Source organism: Cavia porcellus, unplaced genomic scaffold (genome assembly GCF_034190915.1).
Source record: "Cavia porcellus strain 051 isolate PalLab524CR breed Dunkin Hartley unplaced genomic scaffold, mCavPor4.1 scaffold_21, whole genome shotgun sequence".
NCBI lineage: Eukaryota > Metazoa > Chordata > Mammalia > Rodentia > Caviidae > Cavia > Cavia porcellus.
In genome coordinates this window covers 50,168,855-50,194,902 of record NW_026947504.1, presented here as the reverse complement: position 1 = coordinate 50,194,902, position 26,048 = coordinate 50,168,855, and the positions used below count along the sequence as shown (strand labels likewise).

Below are 26,048 nucleotides of genomic sequence, written 5' to 3'. Positions count from 1 at the left end.
TTTCTTGCTTATACCATCTACAGTCTGAAAATCATGGGTTCACTTGGATGCCCGAGCTCCTTTGCACACACCGTGCCCTCCCAACTCACATACTTAATGAATAGAATCACCTGAAGAAGGGTTAGAGAATACACATAAATTATGCCCTCTCGGTAGAACATAAAGGATTTAAGCAGCTCCCACAAAGTCTATATAGATCCTCCTTGTCAAAGCATGATCAGCCACAAGAGTGTAACAACACAGTACGTTAATAATGAAATTGAGGGGAGAAAAAAAGTGGTTGGTGCGCACAATTCCAAATTATAATGCTGGTAATTTCTGTATAAGCCTAAAGTACAAATTATACTTAAGCCTTCAGTATGTTGTTTGTTTGTTTATTTATTTACACGTTGGCAGAAAAAGATTTCAAAGATGTTTTGGTTAAGACATCTTAGAGGATGGTATGTATCCAAAGGGTTTAGATCAAAGAAGAATCTGAACAGTTATGGTTTAGATCTAAAATGTCCCCCAAGAGTCATGAGCTAAGGAGTGGGGCCTGGTTGCAGAAGGTCCCTGAGGCATGCACACACCTGGGAAGGTGTATCTTCTGGCCAGCTCCCTACTGCTTCCTCTCTCTCTGTTTCCAGGTTGTGATGGAGTGAACAGTGGCCTTCTATCATGTCTTTCTGCCATGCTTTTTCTGCCTTAGAGTCAACTGACCCAAACCCCATGGAAGCGTAAGTCCAATAAACATTTCCTTTAAGCTGCAGTGTCATGTATTTTGTGTGCACATGGTGGAAAAGTAACCAATACACTGACTCACAATATACCCCTCTCTGAAACTTTATTGATGGCCAAAAACAACAACAAACAGTGACAATTAATGATCATGTCAAGGAAATGGAAATACTATTAATACTAGCAGGGTGGACAAAAACAATACAGGTATGTAATTTCTCTGCATCAATGAAATTTCTCTTCTTGGAATCATCTGAGATGAAAAGACTTGCTTATTTGTATTTTTTTAACTATTTTGCTGATAGCTGCATTGTCCAGGTTACTCATTACATTTGGGCTCTGGATTTCTTTAGCATTCTTGGAAATGATGATCACCAAATCCCCTTAAATAATTTAGTTAATATAATTAATTTTGACCTTTCAACAGAAGTTTATTAATTTTCATCTTGCTATTTTTGCACTCTAATGTTGAAAAATGATCGTGATTTGTAAATACATCAGCCAACATGCCTTTATTTTCATCTTAACAAGTTTCTCACGCCTTGTGTAAATCTGAAAGCTCTGCCAAGATAATTCTGCAAGTTCTCGAAACACATGCAGTTTTCCTCCACAGCCCAGTGTTAGTGCTGCCAGAATAAATGCCGATAGCTGTACTTTTCATAGAATTCCCCCCACCTTTTTTTCATCAATCTCTTATTCACCTTAAAGTAACCTCGCCTCCACATTCACACAGAATGCATTCTCCAAATACATTCTGTGGTACTAAACCGAACTTCATAAAGCACACTATATCTTGTAGGAAATGACATTTCTTTTCATGAAATATAAATTCCACGAAAGCAAAGCCTATCACTAGTACAGTCTAATAGCTACTCTGCACACAGTAGATACAACAAACATTTGTAACAGAAATTAATAATAAAAGTCTAGTGGGACAAAGCCTTTTAATTATGTGCTTTTATTTTAAATGGCTAAAAAATGATGTGCACAAATTCCATGAAAAATAATATGCTACAGATCTCTTATTACATAGAAATAAATAACAACATTTAGGAAATAAAAGCATGACAGTGAACAAAGCCAAAAATAATGCTTATTACAAGTTAATACTCTTGTGTCCAAGCCTTATTTAAACCATACCATTTTTAGTATTAAAACTGAGAAAATATGATTAAACTTAAAGGGTTCAAATAGCCTGAAATTTTATTTTTAATGAATATATGGGAAATTTATGTTCAAAATATTTTAGACTTTAAACTCATAAAATGTCTTATATTTATTAAGTATGGTATGCATAATAACAATATCCAACTAGAGGTAAACTTCTCAGCACCTATGAAAATACAGGTGACATGACAAAGGGAATTAAATTTACACATGGGCTCCAGGTTGCTATCAGTTGATCTCAAATTAGGGCAATTGTGCTAGATTATCTGAGCAAGTCCAATGTAATCACAAAAATACTATAAGTGGAAAATATAATCACAAAAATACTGTAAGTGGAAGAAGGAGACAGAGCAGTGACCAAGAAAGAAAGAGAGAGAGACAACACCACTGGCTTGAGAAGCTGAAATAGAGGAAGACACAACTCTTCACTAGAGCCTAGAAAAATGAACACAGGCCAGACGAATGCCAGACTTATGTCCTACAGAAATGTCACCTAATAAATATGCTTAATTTTAAATTATGGAATTCGTGGTGACCCATTATAGCAGCAATAGAAAATACATTGAGAAGTTATAAGAAGCTAAACTATTTGCAACATGAATTGTAAAATGCAAATGACCTTTTTTCTATCTGTAGACAACAAAAGCCAAATGATCATCTGAAACATTCTTGTAATCAAGTTAAAAGTTATTCTGTAAATATTTAACAAATTCATTATAAGAAATACAAACATGTTTCAAATAGAAAATTTTTTTCTTTAAGGAACATGGTATCTGCTCCCAGCAAGAAGCTACCTACACAATCAACAACAATAAATATCAAAATTCAGCTTATAAAAATACAGCTGCCAGAGGGGAGAAAAATGCTTACAGAAGGGTTATCAAATAAGGTAGTTTATGAATGCTAGAGACACACAAATTTTAAATGAGAATATATCACTACTGCATTTTAGAAGCCATATTAATAGGGTAAACTCAAAAAAGCTACTAAAGACATCATTTCTTGATGAGTTAAAACATGTAAAATAATTTTAATTGCTTCTTGACATTAATGAATAATTTTATTTTCTGGTTTTCATAGAAAATTATTTTGTAATTTCTGTATTTTGTATTATGCATACTATTATATCTGTAATAGAGCAAAAGGACATAAACTGAAGAGATTCTTTCCCAAGGTCATTTGTGCTATGATTCCCCAACTTTAAATTCTATGAAGATATATTAAAAAAAAACAACTCATATGTGGAATTTGGAAAGTGATCTTGGTACTACACTAGCATTGGATTAAAAAAATATGAGGCTAAAATCCATTTGAAAACTCCTCTGGCTTTTAGCTAAGCATGGTGGTATACATCTTTAATCCCAGCAGACTAAAACATGAGGATCATCACAAATTTGAGTCTGAGAGCTAGTCTGGGCTACATAGTGAGGACCTGAACTACACAGTGAGATCTTATTGCAAAAAAAAAAACCTTCTGAATGAATAAAGAGTACTAAGCAAACGATCTCCCAAGGACTTAAGAGTTGTTGGCGAAGGTAACTATTAGAAACTTCCCTACTCTCCTATGCTAAACGATAATGCAATTTTTATAAGCATAAGAAACACATTCCATAAAGGTTTACAAAAATTTAAATTAAGATACCACCACTCTTAACTGAAACAAAAATAAAAATATGTAAGTAAAATTAAACACTTTGCCTTCACAGGCATTTAAAATAATTGAAATGTAATCATTGTGATAGCATTATATTTAGTTTTCAGTTAAGAGAAGATGCAGAGTTTTGTCTCCTGGCAATGCAGAAGCTATGCTAAAGCTAATTATGCAGCAATGATTTTCCAGTTGAATGACTTGGTTAAGAATTTTGCTTCACTTACAGATTTCTGTTTAATGAGGAGTTTGCAATGAAATGCTGGAATTTAAGGGCTGCTTGTTTGTTTACCTGAATCATAGACTCTGCCAACTGTGCTTCATCCACTTCCAGTATCATCATTTTGATTTCCTCATATGGCACTCGAAAAGAGCTCAGGAAGATTGCTAAGAGAAAGGGCGGGGAGAAACAGTTCATAAAGAGCAAGCTAACAAAGGAGTTTTAGATTTAGTTCTACTTATAAAATCAAAAATAAATTCATACAATAAGTATGAAGGTGGAATTTTCCTTTATACATTTTATTTTCTTCTCCAGTTGTAACATGAAAATCCTCGACTATTAGGCTAGTTTTTAAATGCATAGTTATTTGTCTATCATAGGAAGGATGCCAATTTTCATGTGACTTAAAACAAATAAAAATATGTAAGATACAGTATAGAAACACCACATTGTAATGAAAAGAATGATAAAACTCCAGTATGTGTATGTAATGTTTTTAAACACATGTTATTGGCTTCACAGTATCTTTCGGTTCTACTAGTTTAGAAAAAACATTTTGGAGCCTGGCTAAGTAGTATGTTAACATTTTTACAAGTAGCAATAGTACTTTACTATTCAGAAATGTTGCAGACAATATGCTAGAGAAATAAATTTGCATGCAACTAAATCTTCAAAGTTCCACTTTAGAAAACAAATTTTTATGATAAAATTTCCCAAGGGGTCCGATATTATTAAGAGTTGCCAACATCATTTATAATTTTCTTGATATTTAAATATATAGTATTATGATATTCTCAAGGGTTTTAGAGGGCAGAGAAAGAAATTTTCACAGTTTTATACATAATGTTTTTGCCAGTTTACTCTTTATTCTACTATTACATTTTCATGTTCAAACCACATCATTTCTTGGCCATACTCAGAACTTGCTACCAAAAGCACATTAATTTTTTAAAAATTTATTGAACATCTATATCATCTGTAAAGACATTTTATCTGTAGATAAAGATATCATTTTTCAGAAAACTCACAAAACTTTATTCTTATACTACATTTCTTAGACTCAAGACATGTATCACCTAAAGATGTAGAACAAAGGACATGTTCTACAGTCTCATCATTGGCTTCTTCATGTATCACTGAACACAAAGAGTCCCAAATATGGGCTGCCTACACAAGAAATGTCGATTCCTATATAGCCCAAACTGGAAAAAATAATCTCAAAGATCAAGTAATAGCTTTTACTTTAATACTCAGAGGGAAAAATTACAGAAGAGTTAAAAATGACCTATTGCCTAGGAGATAATTTGAAAGATAAGAACAGACTTTTTAAGTTACTGAGAATAATAGAAGGATACTCTGTTGAAGCCTCCAAAACATCCATAAAAATGAATCTTTTTATTAACATACATCTTACCCTTCTAAGTGTGATTATACAGATCCCAGGAGGAAGCTTTGGGTTTGATATTAAAGGGTAGAGCATGCAGGTCTTGGACTCAGTCATTCTGTTTGGCAATTTATGAATATTTAAAGTAAAACATCCACATTAATTTCTAGAGTCTAGGGTTTCTCCCTTTACAGCCCAGACGCTCAAAAGAAATGCGGAAAAAAACCAGAATCCTGTAAAGTTCTGGGATCACTCTTGATCCAGGGATTTTATGGTTAATGATGGGCCCAAGGTCTTGTCAAAATCTTTCAAAATGCAGAAAGCTCTACATAATATTTAACTAGGCAAATTAGTGAGCTTTTTTATTTTAAAAATATACAGAAATTCTCAAAATTTTTCAGAATATTTCAGTTAAAAGAATCTGAGGAGAAATTACATAGTACGGGCTTATCTTTCTCTTCAATGAACTTTACAAGTGAATCTCTCCATTCTAGTATCAGTATTCCACTAATGACCACAGCTTTACTCAAAATTATCTCATTGAAAAACAGTTGTCACTATTTAAACATGATTCTCCTCAGACTACAGTATCTCAAAACTCTAAATTTCATAGACAAAAACCAGCTGTGAATCCAACTATAATTACAGTGAAGATTACAGGCTTCTAAAGCTTCATAAAGCTTCAATCACGAAACTTCCTACAATCTGAGAGGGCAAGAATAATTCTGAGTGAATGACATCATAATACGACAGATTATAAATTCTGGATCTTTTATCTCATACTTTAAAACACACTTCTCAACTACATAAGTGGGGTATGTACCCTCTAGTTAAAGCAAGCAACACAAGCAGGATCCTTTTCTATGATAATAATGTGATTTTGTTATATATAAATAGGAATAGATACCCACTATATTTAACTATTTCTGCCTTATTCACATCCCTTTAACGTGAAAGCCACCGTTTTTGAACCTAAAATGTCAATGTGCATGTCATTCTCATGGGCTTATAGTAAAACAAAAATTGACAAGCACAGAACCAGCACACAAAGTTAATCAGAAATTATTAGCACACTGTTAATTATTTACCACATCATATTTAGCATATTTTCTACAATATAAGAATAACAGTCTTACCAGTTATTATTCTCTTTGAGGTGTCTAAGCAAAATTATAAATGCAGAAAATGATATATTCAAAATGATAGTTCTTCAGCAACCAGTTAGATTGAAGACTAGTAAGATATAGTGCATTCACAAATATTTTTCTAAAAACAATCATCTCTTTTAGATCACCAAGGATAGAACTTTCTCTCATTTATCCAAGTTAATGTTGTAATGCTCTGAATTGAGATGATGTTTTTGGGGGAAGGTAGGAAAGAATTCTCTAAGTATCAGTAGACTAAATTATCGCACATAGAAAAAATTATGTCTAATTCAGAGTACATGTCCATCACTCACAAGGATAAGGTTGTGCTGATTATGACCATCTTACCAAGATGATGGGCAACATTCTGATTATCAACAGAAAGAGATTTCTGAATTTCTTATCCTCCCAGCCAAAAATGATGTCATCTTTACTCATATTTTCCTTGGCCCAAGCATGTAGTATGGTGATACACAATTTGAAAGTAGCACCAGTGTATGAATGATCAGTTCAAATTCAGAAAAAATAGACTTAAAAATGAGACTAAATATTGGCCAATACTACTAACACCTCCACAATGCTCCTGGGAACCTTAGCAGGCCCACACGTACAACTGGACTCACGGGCATAGTAAATGAAGGGGAGTTATTTCCAAAACTTCCACAAAAAAGAATGTCAAATGTACCTTTTGCACATATTCTCTTTAACGAAACTTTTTGATCAGTTGCCTGATTTTTTATTCTCTCATTGGAGAACAATTTTGTTGCAATACTTGCTAAAACTCACTGGGGGCATGTTAATAACTGGGGTATGTTAATAACTAAAACCTATGCTAACTCTCTTCCTAATCTAGATTCTCCATATTATATCCTTTTTGCACCATCAAAAAGGAGTGTGTGTGTATATATGTGCGTGTCATATTGTCTCACCTCCAAATAGAACTATGTTTGATGTACTTAAGATGCAATTAGAAATAGCACAGGCGCAAAATAATTTGCCTTCTTATCCATAGTAATTTAATCAGAAACGTAGTTTAACACTATGTATTTAACTTCTGTAACAGTAATTAAATGTAAAATATTTCCAGTTAGTACTTTTGAAGAACAACTTTGAAATGCTAAAATGGAATAATGGACTTTATTTTACTCATCAACTCTATTTCCATTAATATTCTGACTTCCTTTTTTGTGTGACAAAATATCACAAACAATAAAAATTCAGAGGTATAAAAGAAACAATTCACTTTTTTCAAAATATGATGTCAATACCGGAGTTTCTTGTCTTTATTTTTAGACTTAAAAATGAGACTTTAAAATATAATTCTCATTTCAATGATGGGATGTAGAATTTCAAAACAAATCCTGTTCTTATTTATAATATGCATTAATCTTTTGAAGAATTTAATCTCATAATTTGCATAAAGATGAATTCTATTTGAATTTATTATGCAAATAACAAAAAATTAAAAGAACCATAAAATGAAAAACAAGTCATAAAATGAAATAATTTAAACCATCTACATATGTTTTGGTAATTTAATAGCACTGAAATATACTTACAAAGATTCTGGGCTATCTTAGAATCTAGAAACTTAAGTTCTTTAATTTTTTTCTTAATAACTTTCTTCTCTTCAAAATCTTCATCTTTTCTTTCTGGAAAAACACAGACAGATTAATGTTATGGTCAATAAGGACTTTATGTTCAAAAGGTCAAAAGATGAACTTTATGTTATCCCTATAAAATTTGAAGAACTGCATTTTGTTCAAAATGTTGAAAAATAGTCAATTATTAAAACTCAGTTCATTTTAACTCAATAATCTAAAAAAATTTTTAAATTTACTTTATCCTTGATAAACAATGAACACATTAAACAACAACATATGAACTGTGTTTATAGTAGACCTCATGACAGTCAAGCTTATTGCCACAACCAGTGGTGTGTCTAGTGCAGTGGTTGTGTCATCTTCCTCTCTCTGTGTCCATGAACAAAATTTCTCCATATTAGTTCTCTTATAAAATTAGGATTTTTGATGATACCAAACAGGGAGGGAAGAAATGTCTAAGGAGATATGCACAACTAAACCACTAATCTTGAGGAAAATGAACCAGGGACACACACAAAATTGAAATCAACTGTAAGATCTTTATGTGTAAAATGATATAATTCCATTATTTTATATCAAAAAGCATAATTATAAGTTTTCCTACATAGTTTGAGATAAGAATTAAAATTTTAATGTCTGAAGACATTTATTAGCTAAACGTTTTTGTGTCATTTGGTGTATAAAACATCATTCTGAACAGATTTTAAATTATTTATATTTTAAATTATTCATATTAGGTCTCTTTTTTTGAGTTTCTAATCCTTTTCCATTGTTGTGTACTAACTACTCTTCCATTACTCACCACTCTCGCTTATGTATTACATATTTGTAAGTTCATGATTTATATTATTTTTCATCCTTTTCAAATTTCTATTGCTTTTCGCACTCAATTTCTCACTTCAACCACTGAGTAATTCAGAAGTTCCAAAATAAAATCCATTTCGACAATATTCACGTTATTCACCCCTAAGTATTCATAAGCAAATTGTGGGAGACCTGACGTCTTCAAACATTTTTTTGATCATATGGCATTCAACTATAACCATTCTATTTATTACAGCATGCTTCACATATACTGGATATACACAGAGTAAGGTAACGAAGATGTCTAAATTATACTTCTGGTTATCGAGTAAAACTTCCAGTAAATTTTTTCATATGTTGCATGTCCTCAGTTACTTTACTTTTTACTCTTTCATATTCATAGGAAAGATTTAGTAACACCAACTAAAAGGTACTGTAGTAAACCATGTACAGACATCCCTAGCCTTACAGAATTTAAGGTCCAAAAGAGATTACTGTAAAATAAATGAAAATTATAACACCTAAGTATGAGATTAAAATACATTGAATATTTAAATTTAAAAATTTATGCCAGTAAGAAAAATTTTGCCATTAATCCCTCTCAAAATACTTGTCCTCTCATCAAACACTTTCAATCTGTCATTCTTTATACTTCCAAAGCAGTTCTGGAAGACGTCTGTAGTGATACCATCACGGCTGCTTTGATGTCCCAATTTAATTCCAAACATTTACCTTTGACAGTCATTTTGACTTGTGGAAGAACCAGAAGACACACAGTGCACATCTGGTGAATAAGATGGATGAGGACACACTTAGTGTTTCTATGAGCCTACCTTTCCACTAAATGGCGCTGAGCAGCAGCGTTTACTATATTTTTTAATGTACCTTATAAAGACTCAGGGAAAGATCATCAGAACTGCTTCAGAAAGCAGCATAAATGATGGGATGGCATGTACAAAGTGAGGGGAATATTTTCAGTGAAAATGATGTTAATATGTATTCTACTGTATAATTAATTGAACATTCTACTGTATAATTAATTGAACATTCACCGTAAGTTTTGCTCACACCTTATATACTGGCCATGTTCTGGTAAGAACCACAAGAGGAGAAAAGCACTCTAATCTATACTTTTCAGAGATACTCTTTAAGGGATAAATCATAAACAAACTCTTAATCTAAACAAACTCTTCAAAGTGAAAATGAATTATCCAGGTGAGACTTAGAGGCAAGGAAAAGGAAATGGAAGGACAATATTTGAAGGTGTAAAGACTTGAGAATTCAAAGGGCAGAGATCCACGTGACAAGAGTTGGGACAAAGAATCCTGGATGAAAATAAATGGCACCAAAAATAAATCAGGTACCTCATAATACAGGACCTTTTAAATTAGAAGTCTGAATTTCATCCTCGGACTCCTAAGAAGTCAATGAAGATCTGACAGTCAGAAGAAACATTAAAGGAATTACATTTTAGGAAAAATTCAGGCTACTGAAAGTGACTGCAAAAAATGACAAAAATAAAAAAGAGGGCGAGACAGAAAAAAAGAGTAATCCAAACAGAAGTAAACAGTACCCTCGCCAACAGCAACAGGAACAGAGAGCAGATGAGCTCCAAAGGAAGGATCTAACATCTAACTAATAACTAGTCCACTTTCCATGTTAGATTCTGCTTTTAAAAAGTTGAAAAAAATGAAGCCATATAATGAGCTGCTAAAAATCAGTCAAAAATGCTATGTAAGCTGCTGATACAGATGACACGTTGGAAGCTTGATGATGCTAAGAGCAAGTGGGACCACCAGGAGCCAGCTGCAGGAGGTTAGGTCATTGGTAGTTATTCCCTAAAATGGAATTAAGGTAGTTCTTTGAAGCCCTGCTTAGTTTTTGAGAGTATTTCTGTAAAAGAGCAAAAAATGGCCCCTCCCCAAACTGATCTCTCTCTGGCTTGTTTCATCACGTGCTCTCCTTATACATAATCCATTTGCGATCCCATGCACCATATGCTCTTTATTAGAGCTGGGCAGATGCTGGAAACAGGCTTTTGAATTTGTAGAACTTTGAGCTAAAATGGCCTCTCATAAATTACAAAGCTTCCATTATTTTGCTGTATCAGTGGAAAACACTAACATAACAACAATAAAAATGATTTATTAAAATGAATAAGAATAAAGGAGGACTCTGAGTGGAAGAAAAGTTTTTATGCAACATACAATTTCAGTTTTCTATGCTGGGGATATTTGTGTCAAGATCCTGCAAGGAATTTGGGATCGAAATTCTGACCCAGGCTCTGCATCGCTCATTCATGAGGGCAGGAACACAGTACTCCGAAGGAATTTGTTAAGAGTAAAATGAGACAATAATTACTTTCACATAACCTTGCCTACACACTAACAGCCAAACAGGACAAGAATTAAGTGTGCATAAGCACAACTCAGCAATCAGCAGTAAAGCAAACTTCAGCCGCAATCCCATTCATGGCTGGAGTTCCTCTTCCAGAGCTAGTACAAAAGACACTTTCACTTCAAGACTAAATTTTCTCACGCATACCATGAAACTCTGAATCATATAGTCAGATTATTAGTACCATCTATACTTGTGATCTAGCTATTTTGCCATGAGATGTCTGTGTTTAATCTTACTTCCGAGAGGCGCTGTGGTAAGACTCCATTTTTCCAAGAGAAGATTAATACTGTTCAGAAACGGTTCAGATCACTAACAGCATATGCCGCATTTTATAAGGGTTTTATGTCAGAATGAACTCAAAGATGACAAAACTCTCTATGTTGCCAGGAGCCATGAACTGAGAAAGTCCTTTTTAATTACATTGTCCCTTTATTCTTTTTACTATTTTCTGAGTTTCAAAAGTACAGGAAAATTATAAAAACAATCTCCTTTTAAAATCTTCTTTCTTACTAAATTATCTATTAAAATTATATTTTTGGAACATAGTTTTGCATTTTATTCTAGTTCATTTTCTATTGTTATAATCAGATTGAGTGAAAATGTGATTTTTTAGGAATAGGATTCCATTTAACCTTTATCATACATTATTCTATCATTTAAAAGAAAACCCTAAAAGTAATCCCTTCTAAATGTATAAGTAGCTAGCAGAGAAACAAGAACTAATAAAAAAACAATTTTCTCTTTCCATAATCAAGCATTTTAAATTAATAAATACTATCAATAATTGTTGAATAATTTTTATTTGTCCCTCCCTTGGTTAAATGTATCATAAAAAATATTTTAAAACTATAAAGTATTTAAAATTTTGCTGGAACTTATTTAACACAAGTGTTATAAAATTTATGTGATGATGTTTATAATATTTGCTAGTAAGATTATTACACTGGCTTTGAGAGGAGAAAAAAGTACATCTGATTAAATAAGCAAGTATTTTCTGTAACACTGAGAGAAGTCAATAAATTCATCTTGTCTACAGAAAAAGAAAAAATTATTTAGGACATGAAAATTATGAGTTTCCACATCTTCAAATGTAAGTAAGTCAGGATGGGGAGATTTCTATGATTTTTACTTGCATTATTAGTATTGTTTTTCTTGCTGGCTTTCTAACAGTTGAGAGGCTAAAAACATATACATTTTAGAAGTATACATTTAGTATACATTTTATGTATACATTTAGTATACATTTTATGTATACATTTTAGTATACATTTTAGAAGTAGAGCCTTAAATATACACTCCAGAATATAAACTACTCCAGAAGATGAATCTAAGGACACAGAAAATAAGTTACTCCTCGAAGATCACAGAAAGAGCCTGGTTGTGACCCTGAGACCCAGGCCATTGGCCACCATGCTTGACCCAGAGCAGCCTCTGAGACAGAGAATCTGCATGAGGAAAACAGTCAGCAACCCTTGTACGGGGAAAGAAACCTCACACTGTTTCTTTACGATGAATCCAACATTCCCCTGATGCATACACTCAATGATAGGACTGGGAAGGTGAGTAGGCAGGAAGGAAGAAAAAGACACGCTTGGCCTACTTATCACAATGCACAGGATTCAAAGCTTTGGAAAAAACACAGTTCTAAAGGGCAAGTCAAGAATTTGCCCATCCGCACCTTTCAAATGGTGGATAACACTGGATAAGATTTGCTTACTCAGCTGCATAGTATGAGAAGAATGATAGTCTTCAGAGCCAACCAAATCTTAGGATAAGCAAGGAAGAAAGGAAAAACAGATTTCTGACAGTTGACATTATTGGTAGTTTTGATGGTATAATGTGGTTTCAAAGATTTTGGTAGATTGGAGGCAAAAGACATGGAATACCTAAGGAAAAAAATGTTAAAAAATTGGAATGATTTATTCTTAAATTGGCAATGTATCCTCAGCCAAACATCAAAGTAAATGCTTTGGTACTGAAAACCTTAATTGCATAAATCGCTGTAGTCATATCTGATCTGTCAAACCCAGTTTTAATATTTCTAGGCACATAAATAAATGGCTATGTACTCAACTACATAGATAATAATCAAGGGAGAAACAGATAGACTTTTTCTATTCAAATATTAATATATGACTGCCATAACTAATTAGAGTATTTTACTAGCAAAATGCAGTCTATTTGACAACTCAAGGCCAAGAATTATATAATATTTAAGAAGAGTGGCTGAAGCACTACGTAAAATTTTGTGGAACAGATTATTTCAACTATAGTAATCAGCGAAAGTGCAGCAGATAAATGCATATTTCTCTTTGTGTGACATTCTATTTTAGCAGACAATGTCACAAAAGTCTTGAAAGTTTTTATAACTCAAATTCTATATGAATAAGGATTATACAATTTCACCAGCACTTAATTAAAGTTACATCTAGAAGTTTTTACATGTAAATAACAATTAGTATGACATTAGAAATAAATCTTTAATTATATGCCTAAAACAACAATATCAAGAAACTTGATAGACATAGTTTCCCTATCACTATTCCTGTAACTTTCCTATAACAAGCCAATCAAAACATTATATAAAAACTGCTTGATCCCAAAGATGTTCTCAATCACAAAAATTAGCAACGTTGTTCATTAACTCTACAAACTAAAAAGATCCAATTTCACGGAGACCTCTTTCATGTGCATTTGCCCTCCTAAGATGTAGAAGACAAACAATTCAAGTCAAACAAAATGTTACCTTTCAAATGTAGACCTTAAATAAATTTAAACTTAAGAGGTGTGTACTGGAGGAGAAAAATTACTGACAAACTGAATCCTATTTGTCATATAAACAATTAAGTGTTAAGTGCTTTAATTACATATCAGGTAAGATTTGACCACATGTCTAAGATGAAAAACTAAAAGATACTCAAAACTGTTGAAAACTTGACTAGAAGAAAACTGAATCCAGTTCCTATATGATCTGTGTTAGCTTATCACAACCTAAAACAATACTCTATATTTTGTATTATATACATTAAACATTTCAAAACCATAAAGAATTTTTCTAGAACTTCTCCCTCTAATTATTTCCTGAATGTTGGCCACTTTCCTTACAATGGGATAATACATGAATTCATTAAAACTAGTTTTTTCCACTAACCAGCTTTACAAGTTTGACCTTTTCTCATATATACTTTGATATTAGAAAAGCAGAGATATATCTCATCTTGAAAAAACTTTCAAAGCAGACTCTGGAAGTTAATGCATGACATGCTAATGCCTACACAAGAGAAGGCGCTTACAAAGGAGGAAAAAAGTATTATAAAAAGTATGAGAACACAATGTATATTCCTAATTTAAAGAAGAATTACCTGCAAATAAAGATATAGGTGATTCAGGATATCTAACATGCTACAGAACCAAAAGACTTACTAAGTCAATTTATTACATTGTGTATTCACAGTAATTTTGAGATTAGAAAAGTAACAACATTAAACAGTGAACAGACACCTTTGGCACATTATACTGTCGGGAAACCATAACATGCAACATCATTAAAGTGGTCAAAGTAGTATCTCGAAAGTGATAGAAGAGATGTAATCACATATAAAAAATAACTTTTACTGTAAAATACCAAACAGAATTCCTCTGATAGCAAAACATGCCTAACTTTATAGCTTAAACTTTATAGTAGACATACTCTACAATGACAGCGTGCTTATATTTGGGAGGGTCCTTTTATTTGTGCAAAATCGCAATCAGGCATGCAAGTCATTTCCCTAATTTCCCAGTTACTGAACCTTTATTGCTATACATCCTGTGATGGTTCCGTGTCTCAGGTCACTCTGGTATTCGCTAGCTTATCTAACTGGAGCTCTACTAATTGTCTGATCTGCTTTCTAGATTCAACAATTCTGTACTAATGTCTGTCCCCACAATTACCTGAATTTAAACCTTAAGAAAGACTCTGGGATTTTGATATTTATATATTTGTGCTACCTTTCTTTCTCGGTAGATCTTACACTCTGTAGAATCTTGCAAAGCAAAGTCTCCATGGGCCCTCTGAGTGCCCCAGCATGCCTCCCCTCTAGAAGGCCATACTTGGAAAAAGGCAGTGTTTAGAAAAATGAGATTTAAGTCCAGTAATGACCTTTATATGCAAAGAGAAAATGGGAAGTGAGTGCTTATTGAGTATAGCAAGTGTGAACGGAAGAAAACAAAAACGTTCAGGAGCTCGATGGCAGTGATAGCTGCAAAACCATGTGAATGTACTTAACGCCACAGAATAACAGTACAATTAAAAACAGTCAAAATTTAGCTGGAATTTTAAAATTAGAAAACAAGTATCTTTGTAAGGAAGATTGATTTCAAAACACTCTTTTTCTTTTAGAATTCTTGATATGAAAATGTACACAGGGATGTGTAAGTACTTTACTTCTCACCATGAAGACACAAAAATCTAAGTGACCACCAAATTCACAAACCACAATAAAACGGGATCATTTGTAATATACAGAGGCTTTCCCAAGAGCTGTTAAAGGACAGAGACAGCACTCACTCAAGGCATCATACGCCTCCCCACACACACTGCTTTGCCAGATGAGTACAGCAGAGCACACAGCACTGCACAAGTCTCTCCTATCCCTCACCCCACAACACTTTCCCAAATTGTACAAAGAATGTAATTTTTACACAGTTGAGTGTTCTAAGAACACGAACATATTTCCATTTTCTTGAATGGCCAGCTCTCCGATGTCTAAGGAAACGGTACACCACATCGAAATTCTGTGTCCTTTCTTTCATTGAAAGACAAATCTTATCTTCTCTTTCTATTTCCCGTACTACACTCTCCTCCATCTTAAAAGATCAAGCACAGGAGTCTAAACTCTCACCTTTTATCTCCTCCCTTTCTAAACAGTCTGTGAATTCTTTTTTTCCTAAAGAAAATTTCACATTTTCCTACACTAAAACTGACCCTCTTCAACCCCTATGGACAGCTGGCACAAAAAAGCAGCAAAATTATATTCTGGAAAGGGAATCTAAAGTGGCCTTTGGCTTCAACCTCAAACCATTTACCTGTTAAGAGACCAGGACCCAGCAGCTCTGAGCAGGATTTAAAATTAACTAACTGGCTTTTTGTGTTAATCTGTGAGTCTGTCCTAGGCCTCGGCCCCTTGCCTGGTGACAGGAGCTGATTCATGGTAAGTGAGCCTCTCTGAATCACTGGCCCTAGCTGAGGCCTGTAGCAGCCTGTGAGGCCAGAGATACCTCAAAGCGCAGGATAAGGCCACAGCTGAGGACACTCTGGCTCCAACCCCAATTAACTAGGTAGAGACTGCAGCTGCAGAAATTACTCCTACAGTCTCATTTCTACCATGTCTTCATGATAAGACAGTGCTGCTGAATTGAGTTGATTCATTACTTGGAGATGTCCTTGAAGTGACTCCCAAGGTCCTGCTCACTGCCTGCACTTTCCTCAGTTTCCCCATCCCTTGTTGTTGGACCTCATAAATAAGGTGGGCGGTCCAGAGAAGTCTTTGTCTTGGCCCTCAGAGTAGCAAGCTTAATTAAAGGACTTTAGGGGCTGGGGATTTAGCTCTGCGGCATAAGCGCCTGCCTTGCAAATGTGTGGTCATGAGTTCGATCCCTGGTACTGATAAAAAAGAAAAAGACCAAAAAAAAAAAAACAAACCTAAAGGGTTTTAACTCTCTTGGAGCCCTAAAATATTATACAATTTGTCTCTTTTTATTTAACCTCCGCTGTACACTCATTTGGGAGATGGGGATCTAGGTCAGAACCCGGTATCTACCCAGGACAACAAAGGCTTAAGTGATCATTATGCCTTATTTTGATAAAAACCAAGTTAACAACAACATGGTCCTTGAAATTCCTTTCTTGGGGATACATGTTTTCCCACAGGGAAAATAGAGAGCTAAACCAAGTCAGCGTTCAAAAACTTCTGGATAATCTGTAATTGCCAACACTCTCTAAAAAAATCCCAAGTTAAACAACATTGCATCTCTTTCTTAATGTCTACATGTATAGGCCTTTTATAACATCACAATACCCACTGCCCTCTGACCTGCCTCTGCAAAACCATCTCACTTTAGCATACTGACCAAATCTGTTTTTTAAAGAAAGCAATAAAGTATTTAATAGAACCACTCCACGAAAGGAGAAGAGAGGGAATCTTTGACTAATAGCAATGATGTTTAATCTATTAGAAAATCTCACTTTGAACTCAGTTACTATATAATTATTTTGGTCCACCTGACAACTGGACAGAGAAGCATTAAAACATCTTTGTGGAGAAGAATCTTTGTAGGAACTAAAATATCTCTAACTGTAAACTCCCCACCCAAACTAATTAAAAATTATGTCAAGTTTAAATGTTTGAAGAAAATGTTAGAGGGTAAAAGTTAGCGTTCAAAAGACATACACCAATAAGCCAATGCAGAACAGCAACAACAACAACAAAAAAAACTGTAATGTTAAGGAGATCTACACCATTGACATCTAGGAATAACTATAAATTGTGACTCTCTGGCACAATTAAATTTTCTGATCTTTAAAATCTTTTAATAAATCATATTTTGATAAGACTAAAATTAATTTCCTTCATGTGGGAGATAGCAAATCTATTATTTTATATCACAGCATTTCTAAAAGCATCAGATCTTTTTCCCCCAATTAAAATGGACAACAGAAAAATCATCTAATAAACAAGTAACTCGTTCTATGGTAAGAAAATTCAAGCACAGAGTTGCGAGGAGTCCAGCAAATAGACTTGAGGCTTTGGACTGCCATTCTCATGCCTTCTCCAACCTGGCAGTTCTGTACCCATCAATGCACACTGAAAATGTGGTGACACAAAGGAATGGAGTGAAGAATCATTCTAACTTTAAAGTGGAACCTGATAATAAGTCAAGATTATAATGGAGAATTTTTTTTTCTTTCCTGAAATTTTCCCCATAGCAATGTCATCTCAGGATCAGGGGAGTTTGTGTCTTCTGAGAAAAGGGACATACTTTAGAATAAGAGATCATTCCTCAGCACTAAGTAGAAAAGGAAGTTTATCTTATCTACAGAGAACCAGCAGTGTTGAAAGCTATGTTCAGTTGTAACACCTGTATATTTACAGAGGAAGGAAAAAAAAAAAAAAAAACCTAACGCACTAACGAAACTTTCCATTAAATACAAAACTGAGAACAAGGTCCTACACCAAAAGGAGTGCATAGCTGCAGAATATGAGGAAAGGACAGTCTCAGACATGGACAAGACATAAAAGCCCTTCCTGGGCCAAGAGACCTTGCTGATGACCTGAAGGAGATCAGAATCTGGATGCAACTCCATAGGATTTCCTCCCTTTCTCTGCCAGTCAGATAAACATGAGCTTAGGCAGAGGCGTCCATCTCATTAGCAACATCCTGAAAAATCTCAAGATGCAAAGCACATTTAAACAGCTAATGCACCTGGGAGATTATCTTGCTAAGTCATAATGGGGAGGGAGGTGGTGCGTGCAAGTGCTAAAAAGATAAGTGGACATGATTTCAGGAGCATGTACTACATCACATTAGATTTTTCAAATGACTGAGAAATTCCCATGAGAGAAATTCTGCAACTCCACTAGGTGAAAAAATGTCTGAACCAGCAGCAAATATATATTTCAAACATCAAGGAATAAGGCAGTAGGATGGATTACAAAGGAAAATTTATTTCTTCCAAATATATACATGCAAATGCCCAAAGGGAAAATAGCACACAATAACATACATTTCCACTGACCTATATAAGACTTGAGCTCAAATCATCAAGCTGAAAATCTTAGCCCCACACTTAGCCTTCTTTACTAGTGGCTGGAGCACTCATAATGCTTTCTCAGCTTTTTACAAGCTGCTATTTCTAAGCCTGTGGAAGATCTATGCAACTTTTCACTACATCAATTACTTCCATCCTCACACTTGAGCAAACATTCTTCAGGATAACTATTACACAGATTTCCTTTATTACAAATGGGTGTCCCTTTAGATCACAGGCACCATTTGGAATAATTAACTATCAAATATATTGCTTTTGGAATGGAGTTTACTGAATTAATGGAACCCTGTGTATGTAATACACTTAAGATAAATTTTGTTCGCTTTGGAAAGCTAAGGTCATTTCTAAGCTGTGATTGTTTAAAAATAAAACAAATAGCTCACTTGTCTTGTTATGATTTTTCAGATTTATTTATACCTTACTACTTTTTGCTTATGTATAAAATAAATAAAGATTATCACTCAAGCTAATTGCTCAATTTTTCTGGACTTTATTCCAGGAAAATTAATTTTAAAATTTGTTATAAAATAATCCAAACTATATACAAGGGCATAAAAGTTTTATCCACACTAAAACAAATACTTCCCAAAGGAAACTATTAATAACAATCATTGTTGCTAACAAAACCTATCAGTGATAGAACTGTAAAACACTAAACAGGTATATGCATAAAAGACTCATAGAACAATAAAAGGATGCATAAACATGTTCAAAAATAGTTTTTTCTAATGATCAAATGAACTCATACTATATGGATTATTTTTTATTCTATGTTTCACAAAGCAATAAATCCTGTGCATCCTTGCCCATATGTACAGATTGATCACATTCTTTTTAAATACTTCTTATTATGTCATTGGGTAACATACTTTGCCTGTAACACCAAAATACTCCATTAAGTTGTTATAAACTTTTGCTATTAAAAGTATTCTTACATTAACATTCTCATATCTTCCCACACACACAGGCATTTTCTGAGTTTACTTTTAACTGAATGTTATAATTTCATTCCCTAATGAGAAAAGAAATGATCACCTCACCATTGCACACTGAATACTATGGGGTTTTTGGTGCATGCTAAGTTCTATTTTGTTAGTTTACTTTTTATTCTTACTGAAGATCAGCAGTTTTAAAGAATCTGGGATGTCAACTAGAAAGAACTTTTATATTTTATAGATATGCAACTGAGAGCTAGTAGATAGCCATCACCGATGCCAAAATCACCTTCCTGATTCTTGGCCTCTCTACATTCTGGACCATTTCTCCACTCTCATACTTGGTTTCCTGGATGACAACACCATGGTAAGAATTCATTTCTAGTTAGAAGCAGAACAGCAATGGGAACTGCCAAACTTCCCAATATGGGGCTCCCCGCAAGGGCTCCCTTACACTATAAAGATCTCAGGCTGACCATCCCTTCACTCGTGCATTCATTCATTCATGTTGTCGTAATGAGTGAGGCTCTGTATAGACAGATACAAAAAAGTAAAACACATCACCTGTTCTTTTACAATCTTTGAAAACGGAACAATAAGGTATATGAGGATAAAATTATACAACAATACTTACATTCATATGAAGGGAAAAGTGTTATACAGGTCAAGCATCTTTTGATACTTGTCCTGAAGCCCTGTGAAAGGGTTTATGAAAGGTTAGTAAATGTTTCAAAGGCTTTATTTTGTCTCAATTCTTTGAGGCCAATCAAGGCAAAAGATCAATGGAGCAGTCCAGAAGTTCAAAGGAGCAAAAAATAACATCTCACTAGATGAATCAGAAAAGTCTTCATGGAATAAGTAAAATTACATTTGGGCCTAGAAAGATTAATAGGAAATAGCATCAAATCCAAAACTACCGTAATTGCATTCCTTCCTGTCCCCTCCATGAAAAGTCACTTTCTAAAGATAAATAAAAATATTTCCATACGTACATAAATACAAAGAAGATGCACTTCTAGAAAAGTCTTATGGAGTAGAAAAAAGATTTAGCAAAAAATAAATAAATCTAAAAGGCAAGATAGTTGGCGTGTCCAGCGTATTTGATGCACACCAACTGAAGAACAGAAAGGCTTGTTTCAAAAATTTTATCACATGTGAACTTCCCAGTCTTCACTACAATGATGCAATTTAAAGACAGAAACTGATAAATTTACTATCACCCATGGGTGTGTGCACTGGGAGTTCCAGCAGTTTAAATATATTTATCAATGCACGGAGTTAAAAAAAAAAAAAAAAAAAAAAAAAAAAAAAAACCTGTTCGAAACTAACTTGTTTCTTGTGAAGAGGAAACAGACAGAGACTCTGCAAAGAACTTGTTCAGGAGTCAGTACCAGTGGCTCACTACCATCAAGGCTGTTTTGCTCTCAAGTCACAATGTCATCATCATCTACATGCCTGTGACATTTTGGTAGGAAGACTCTCTTACCATCCCTATGGCTGGACTACCCTTCTCCTTTTAAAAATTATATATTTACCCCTCAGAACTTCTCAAAGGTTTCTCTGAAAACTTCCAAACAATTCAAGCATCAAATCTCATCTCCTTGTCATTGTTTCCCTGACCTAATATGCTCCAACCATACAGAACCTCATGGATCTTAAATTCTCTCTAACCTGAGGACCTGTACAGATGCTTTTTTCCCTGCACCTGGAGCTCTGGTCTCTAAATCCCTGACTGGCAAATTCCTATTTCTTTGTGTCTTCTCTTAAACATGGAGTCACAGGCCTTCCACGACTACCATCTCCAAACTAACACACATCATCAGACTTTGTTCACAGCATATTCAAAAAACTACGGTCATACTTCTTTGACTGCCTATGTAAGTCTATCTTCTCCATTAGATTTCACGACACATGAAGGCAAGATGCACTTGTCTGAAGCGGCACTGTGCCTTGCTAGGTAGAACAATCCTTTTCATATGAGAGAGATGCAACAGTACTGTGGTTTAGATGACAAGCTGGTCAGTTGATTGGTGGGCAGGCTGAATGATTTACCACAGCTGGCTCATTATCCAAAACCAGAGTCCTGTTTGCTGATAGAAGATAACCACATCCCTGGCAGCAGTGCTAAGTAGTAGCTTGCCTTAACAGAACATGATTTGTAAATCCAATTTCAGTTGCTGGCAAAAAAAAAAAAAGCTATACCACCATGAAGATTTCAGCTCTTAGCACAATAGAGATTACAGAGCTCTGGAAAAATGATACTTAAGCACAAACTTACTGGATTATGAGATAAGAAAGCTCTTTCTACAGAGGAATAGATGTGAGCACCACTGTGGAGAGGTACAGGGAAGGCTGGAAACCTAACTCCAGGGTAAAGCGCTTGCTAAGTGTACACGGGCCTTGGGTTTAATCAACAGCACGGCAACGAAAAAAATACAGTTGAATATTTCTATCGCATTTCTTTCAGAACTCAAGGATACTAGCATTGACTACAATAATTTTGAATTTGATCAGAAAATGTAAACAATCAATAGATTTAAATCTTAAGGCAAGCTTCACATGGAAAATACATTTAAAATACTTAAATGTATTTGGACTATCAATGGCTCCTACATTAAGTAGGCAGTGAGCTATTGGGAGCTGTCTCATGGCACATAAACCAAATAAAAGAATCTTTTTCAAGAATCAACAAATAAACCTAATGCGTCAGATAATATTTCTATTGGCAAAGGTTTTAAGTCTGTTTATGTACAGCTCTCAAATTTTTCGCCTATTAAATAATAGTGTCAGATGTTACCAACCTCCAATCCTCTGACTACTTAACAAACATTTTCACCTTTTTTAGTTCTGTTACAAAATGCAAAGCACTGTGACCTTTATGTGCTGTTCTCTCAGCTGAAGTAAGGCACTTGAAAATAAATATCTGTACAGTACTTTACAGTTTGAAAAGCACAAATTCCATTTCATATACCATATTCACAATTGTTAGGAACTGAGAAACTGAGAAAGAAGTTTCATCGAAAATACTGAATACCGTTTCCTAGATTGCCACTTCTTCAAAAAGAATATGTATTTCACGTTTATTCTCAATAGAGAAAATATGAAATACTATGCTTTCAACAATTAACTCAGAAATGCAAACAACAAATGCTAAAAAAAGCACTTGGGTCATCATTGAAAATGCATGCAAACACACAAAGAGAGAAACATACTGCTACTGAGTACTCTGCTTATCTGCTTGGAAACTATTGTGCGAAATATTTTTATTTCATCATATATACTTAAAATAGCAGTAGTGCTACAAACATAAGTATATAACAGATGTCTTAATGGTAGCTTTCCTTGTGTGTTTTCAACTATGCACACAACCAGGCATAACTTTAAAATAATATATAGCAGAAAAATGATAGAATTCGAAAATCTGGTACAAAAAAATTAAATTGTAAAATAAAACCAGCGCTGAAATGGTGACTTGTACTGAGGAGTCAACAACACTGTGTCTATTATGCAGCTAAAACATACAATTTGCCTTTCGCTACAATTTTAATGTTCATCCAAGATCTGTCAATCAAGACCATTTGTTTGTAATCCCTCATCAAAATCCAGTGCCTCAGTCTGAATGTGCACTGGAAAAAATGCAAAGAGTCTATCTGCAACCACTTAACCTTCATCAAACAACATTCATGCATGCTCATTAACATTTTTTATCCCACTTTTGAGCATGACACAGTTCATACCAGAATAATAACTCAATGATAATTGTCCAAGACAACAGCTGGACAGGCAGAGTGCAGAGGTGAACATTCTCATAGATTATGGGGTACAGTAATGCATTACAATTAGTAGAAAGAGTCAATAGGCTCATGTTCAATAGTTTTCAAAAGAAGTTAAGAAAATGTCATAGCACAAATAGAAATCTTCTTTAATTTTAACTCTGTAAGGCCCATTGTCTGATTTTCTTAGCATGTTGCTATTATGAAACAAACCAATAATCACCATACACCTGATTTACTATACTATTTCATGAATGGTATATCTGATACAGTTCAGACACAATTCAAATTTACAATGTAATTAGATTACCAGAGTCCAGTTTCCAATGACAATTTTTTTGTATTAAGTTTCTCAAAATTATTTTTTAAAGAATATGCTTTAAAACATGAATTTATAGCACAGAAGAAATCTAAAATGATAAAATTTTTACAATCCTGTACATACAGGAAGTTTGAATATTCAGTCCAATGCCCCACACATAGCAGCTGTGACATCATTCTACTTCTTTGCCAAAATGCAGTACAAATAAAATGAAATTGACATGATGACAACACTAGTTTCCACTCATGAAGTAATTTGAATAATGTATCATGCTAGGTATTCTTAATGATCCTTTAAAGAGCTATGAAGTCTTTTTTCAGATGTGAAAATTGAAGATACATTCAGATTAAAAATTCATCCCCAAATCAAAAAAATCATGGAGACAATTTTTTCAAATAGGTAGTTCAATTCCAAAGTTGATGGTCTTCACTTTACTGTAAAATTCTGCATTGGCCTTCTATTAATATTTCTCTTATTTCAGTTCAAAAGGTCTGCAGCACAATTCTTTGACTTGATAGAGTAAGATTTATTCTTACAAAGTCTTCTTAACCAAGACATACACTTAAAATTTCACATTTTCCCATTTTCCTCAGGTCCAAAAACTATGCCCTTAATGCTAATAAAATCCCTAGTCCCTGTACTTCCACCTAGCTTCCCTCTGACAGGCCTCTACTTATGCATCTTTCCTCCCACTCAGCTTAGATTTTCTGATGATAATTCTTAGTGGTACTTTTCCTAACTGGCTTTTATTTACAATCTATGAATCAGATAATCTTAACTAAAAATTTAGAAAAGTTGCTACAAAGAGCTAAGCATTGGAGTTGTCTTTAGAGGAAGAAAAGGAATTTTTTAAAAAGGCAGGAAAAAAGGAACAAAATAGAAGAGTTCTTTACCATGTCATTCAAGGCAAATAGGGCCTCTTCTCGCTGGCTATTACCAGACCTGGTTTTTAGAAAACTGGCCCACTTCAAAGTTAAACTTGTTGATGCAACACTAGCATGAGCTATTCCAACTCTAATCTGGTCTTTTGGGACCTAATGTAGAAACTCACAGCATAACAAGGGTCGCACAGAAATCTTGCCTAACAATGTTTACTTGCAAACATCTACAAATTGGATCACCAAATAAAAGTCTATTTCTATAACCCTACTTTTAACTAGTGATTATTTTGAAGGAGGTGAAATAAGGCACAATGGGATCCATTAGGGATTAAAAATATAACTTTAAATAAAACCTCAGTAATATAATCTAAGGACTAAAAAATTGCAGCCCATGGACCACGTCAGGTTTGTTATCATTTTTATAAATAGGTTATTATAGGAATGCAGCCAACATTACTGCTTTACGTAGACTCTGGGCTGAGTAGTAGAGACCATATGCATCTCAAATACTTTATGAGCGTATATAGCAAAATATTGATAACCTCTGTTATAGTATTGAGTAGAGATCCTTAACAGTACCTCAAGTCAACTAGATAAAAATAAAATTCACTATCTTCAGAACAAAATTTACAGACCCAAGACCTACCTCTATAAACTTGTATCACCATATGCTATTTTCTTTACAAAAATCATCCAGTTGACTAAACCTGGATGATGACGCTTTTATAAATATCTCTTACATATAATGCATTCCCATGGAGGTACAGGACCTTCTCATCGACCTCATGGGTAATTAAATTAGCTGTTTACTATTCCAGCCTCTGGACTTCAGCTCCCACAATACCAAGCTGTCCGATACTGAGATATCTTGTTAAAACACAGATTATAACATTTTATCTCTCCTCAAAATATTTTAAATTTATGACAGAATAGAATTTAAAATGTTAAATATGCTACTAATGTATGTGACAAAAGAAATTTTAAATGATCATATTTTTTATCTAAAGACCTCCGGAGCATTAACTCAAGTCTTGCTGGGTTAATCTTCCAGGGAAACTGCCCCTCTCTCCCCTGCATCTCCTGCTAAGCATCCCAACAGCACCCTAGTGTTAGTGCCTTTGCTCACACTCAAATTCTTCTGTCATTTGCTCACCATACAAACTGCTCATTAAGCATTGTTAAGCATCCCGCCCTTCTCTGAGTGAAGAGAATACAGTAGGCAGAAGTTAAATATGCTC

The 26,048-nt window shown here is 34.1% G+C and overlaps 1 protein-coding gene across 2 annotated transcripts in view; it reads right to left on the bottom strand.

Annotated features, from left to right (window-relative positions):
- Diaph3 (diaphanous related formin 3) overlaps positions 1-26,048 on the bottom strand; it is a 462,609-nt gene that overhangs the window by 250,929 nt on the left and 185,632 nt on the right. For both annotated transcript variants that reach the window (XM_063232700.1, XM_063232701.1), the window contains 2 exons: positions 7,841-7,933; positions 3,825-3,919 (listed from right to left, as the gene is read on the bottom strand). In XM_063232700.1, the coding sequence (XP_063088770.1) occupies positions 3,825-3,919; positions 7,841-7,933 (188 nt within the window). The remainder of the gene's footprint in view (positions 1-3,824; positions 3,920-7,840; positions 7,934-26,048) is intronic.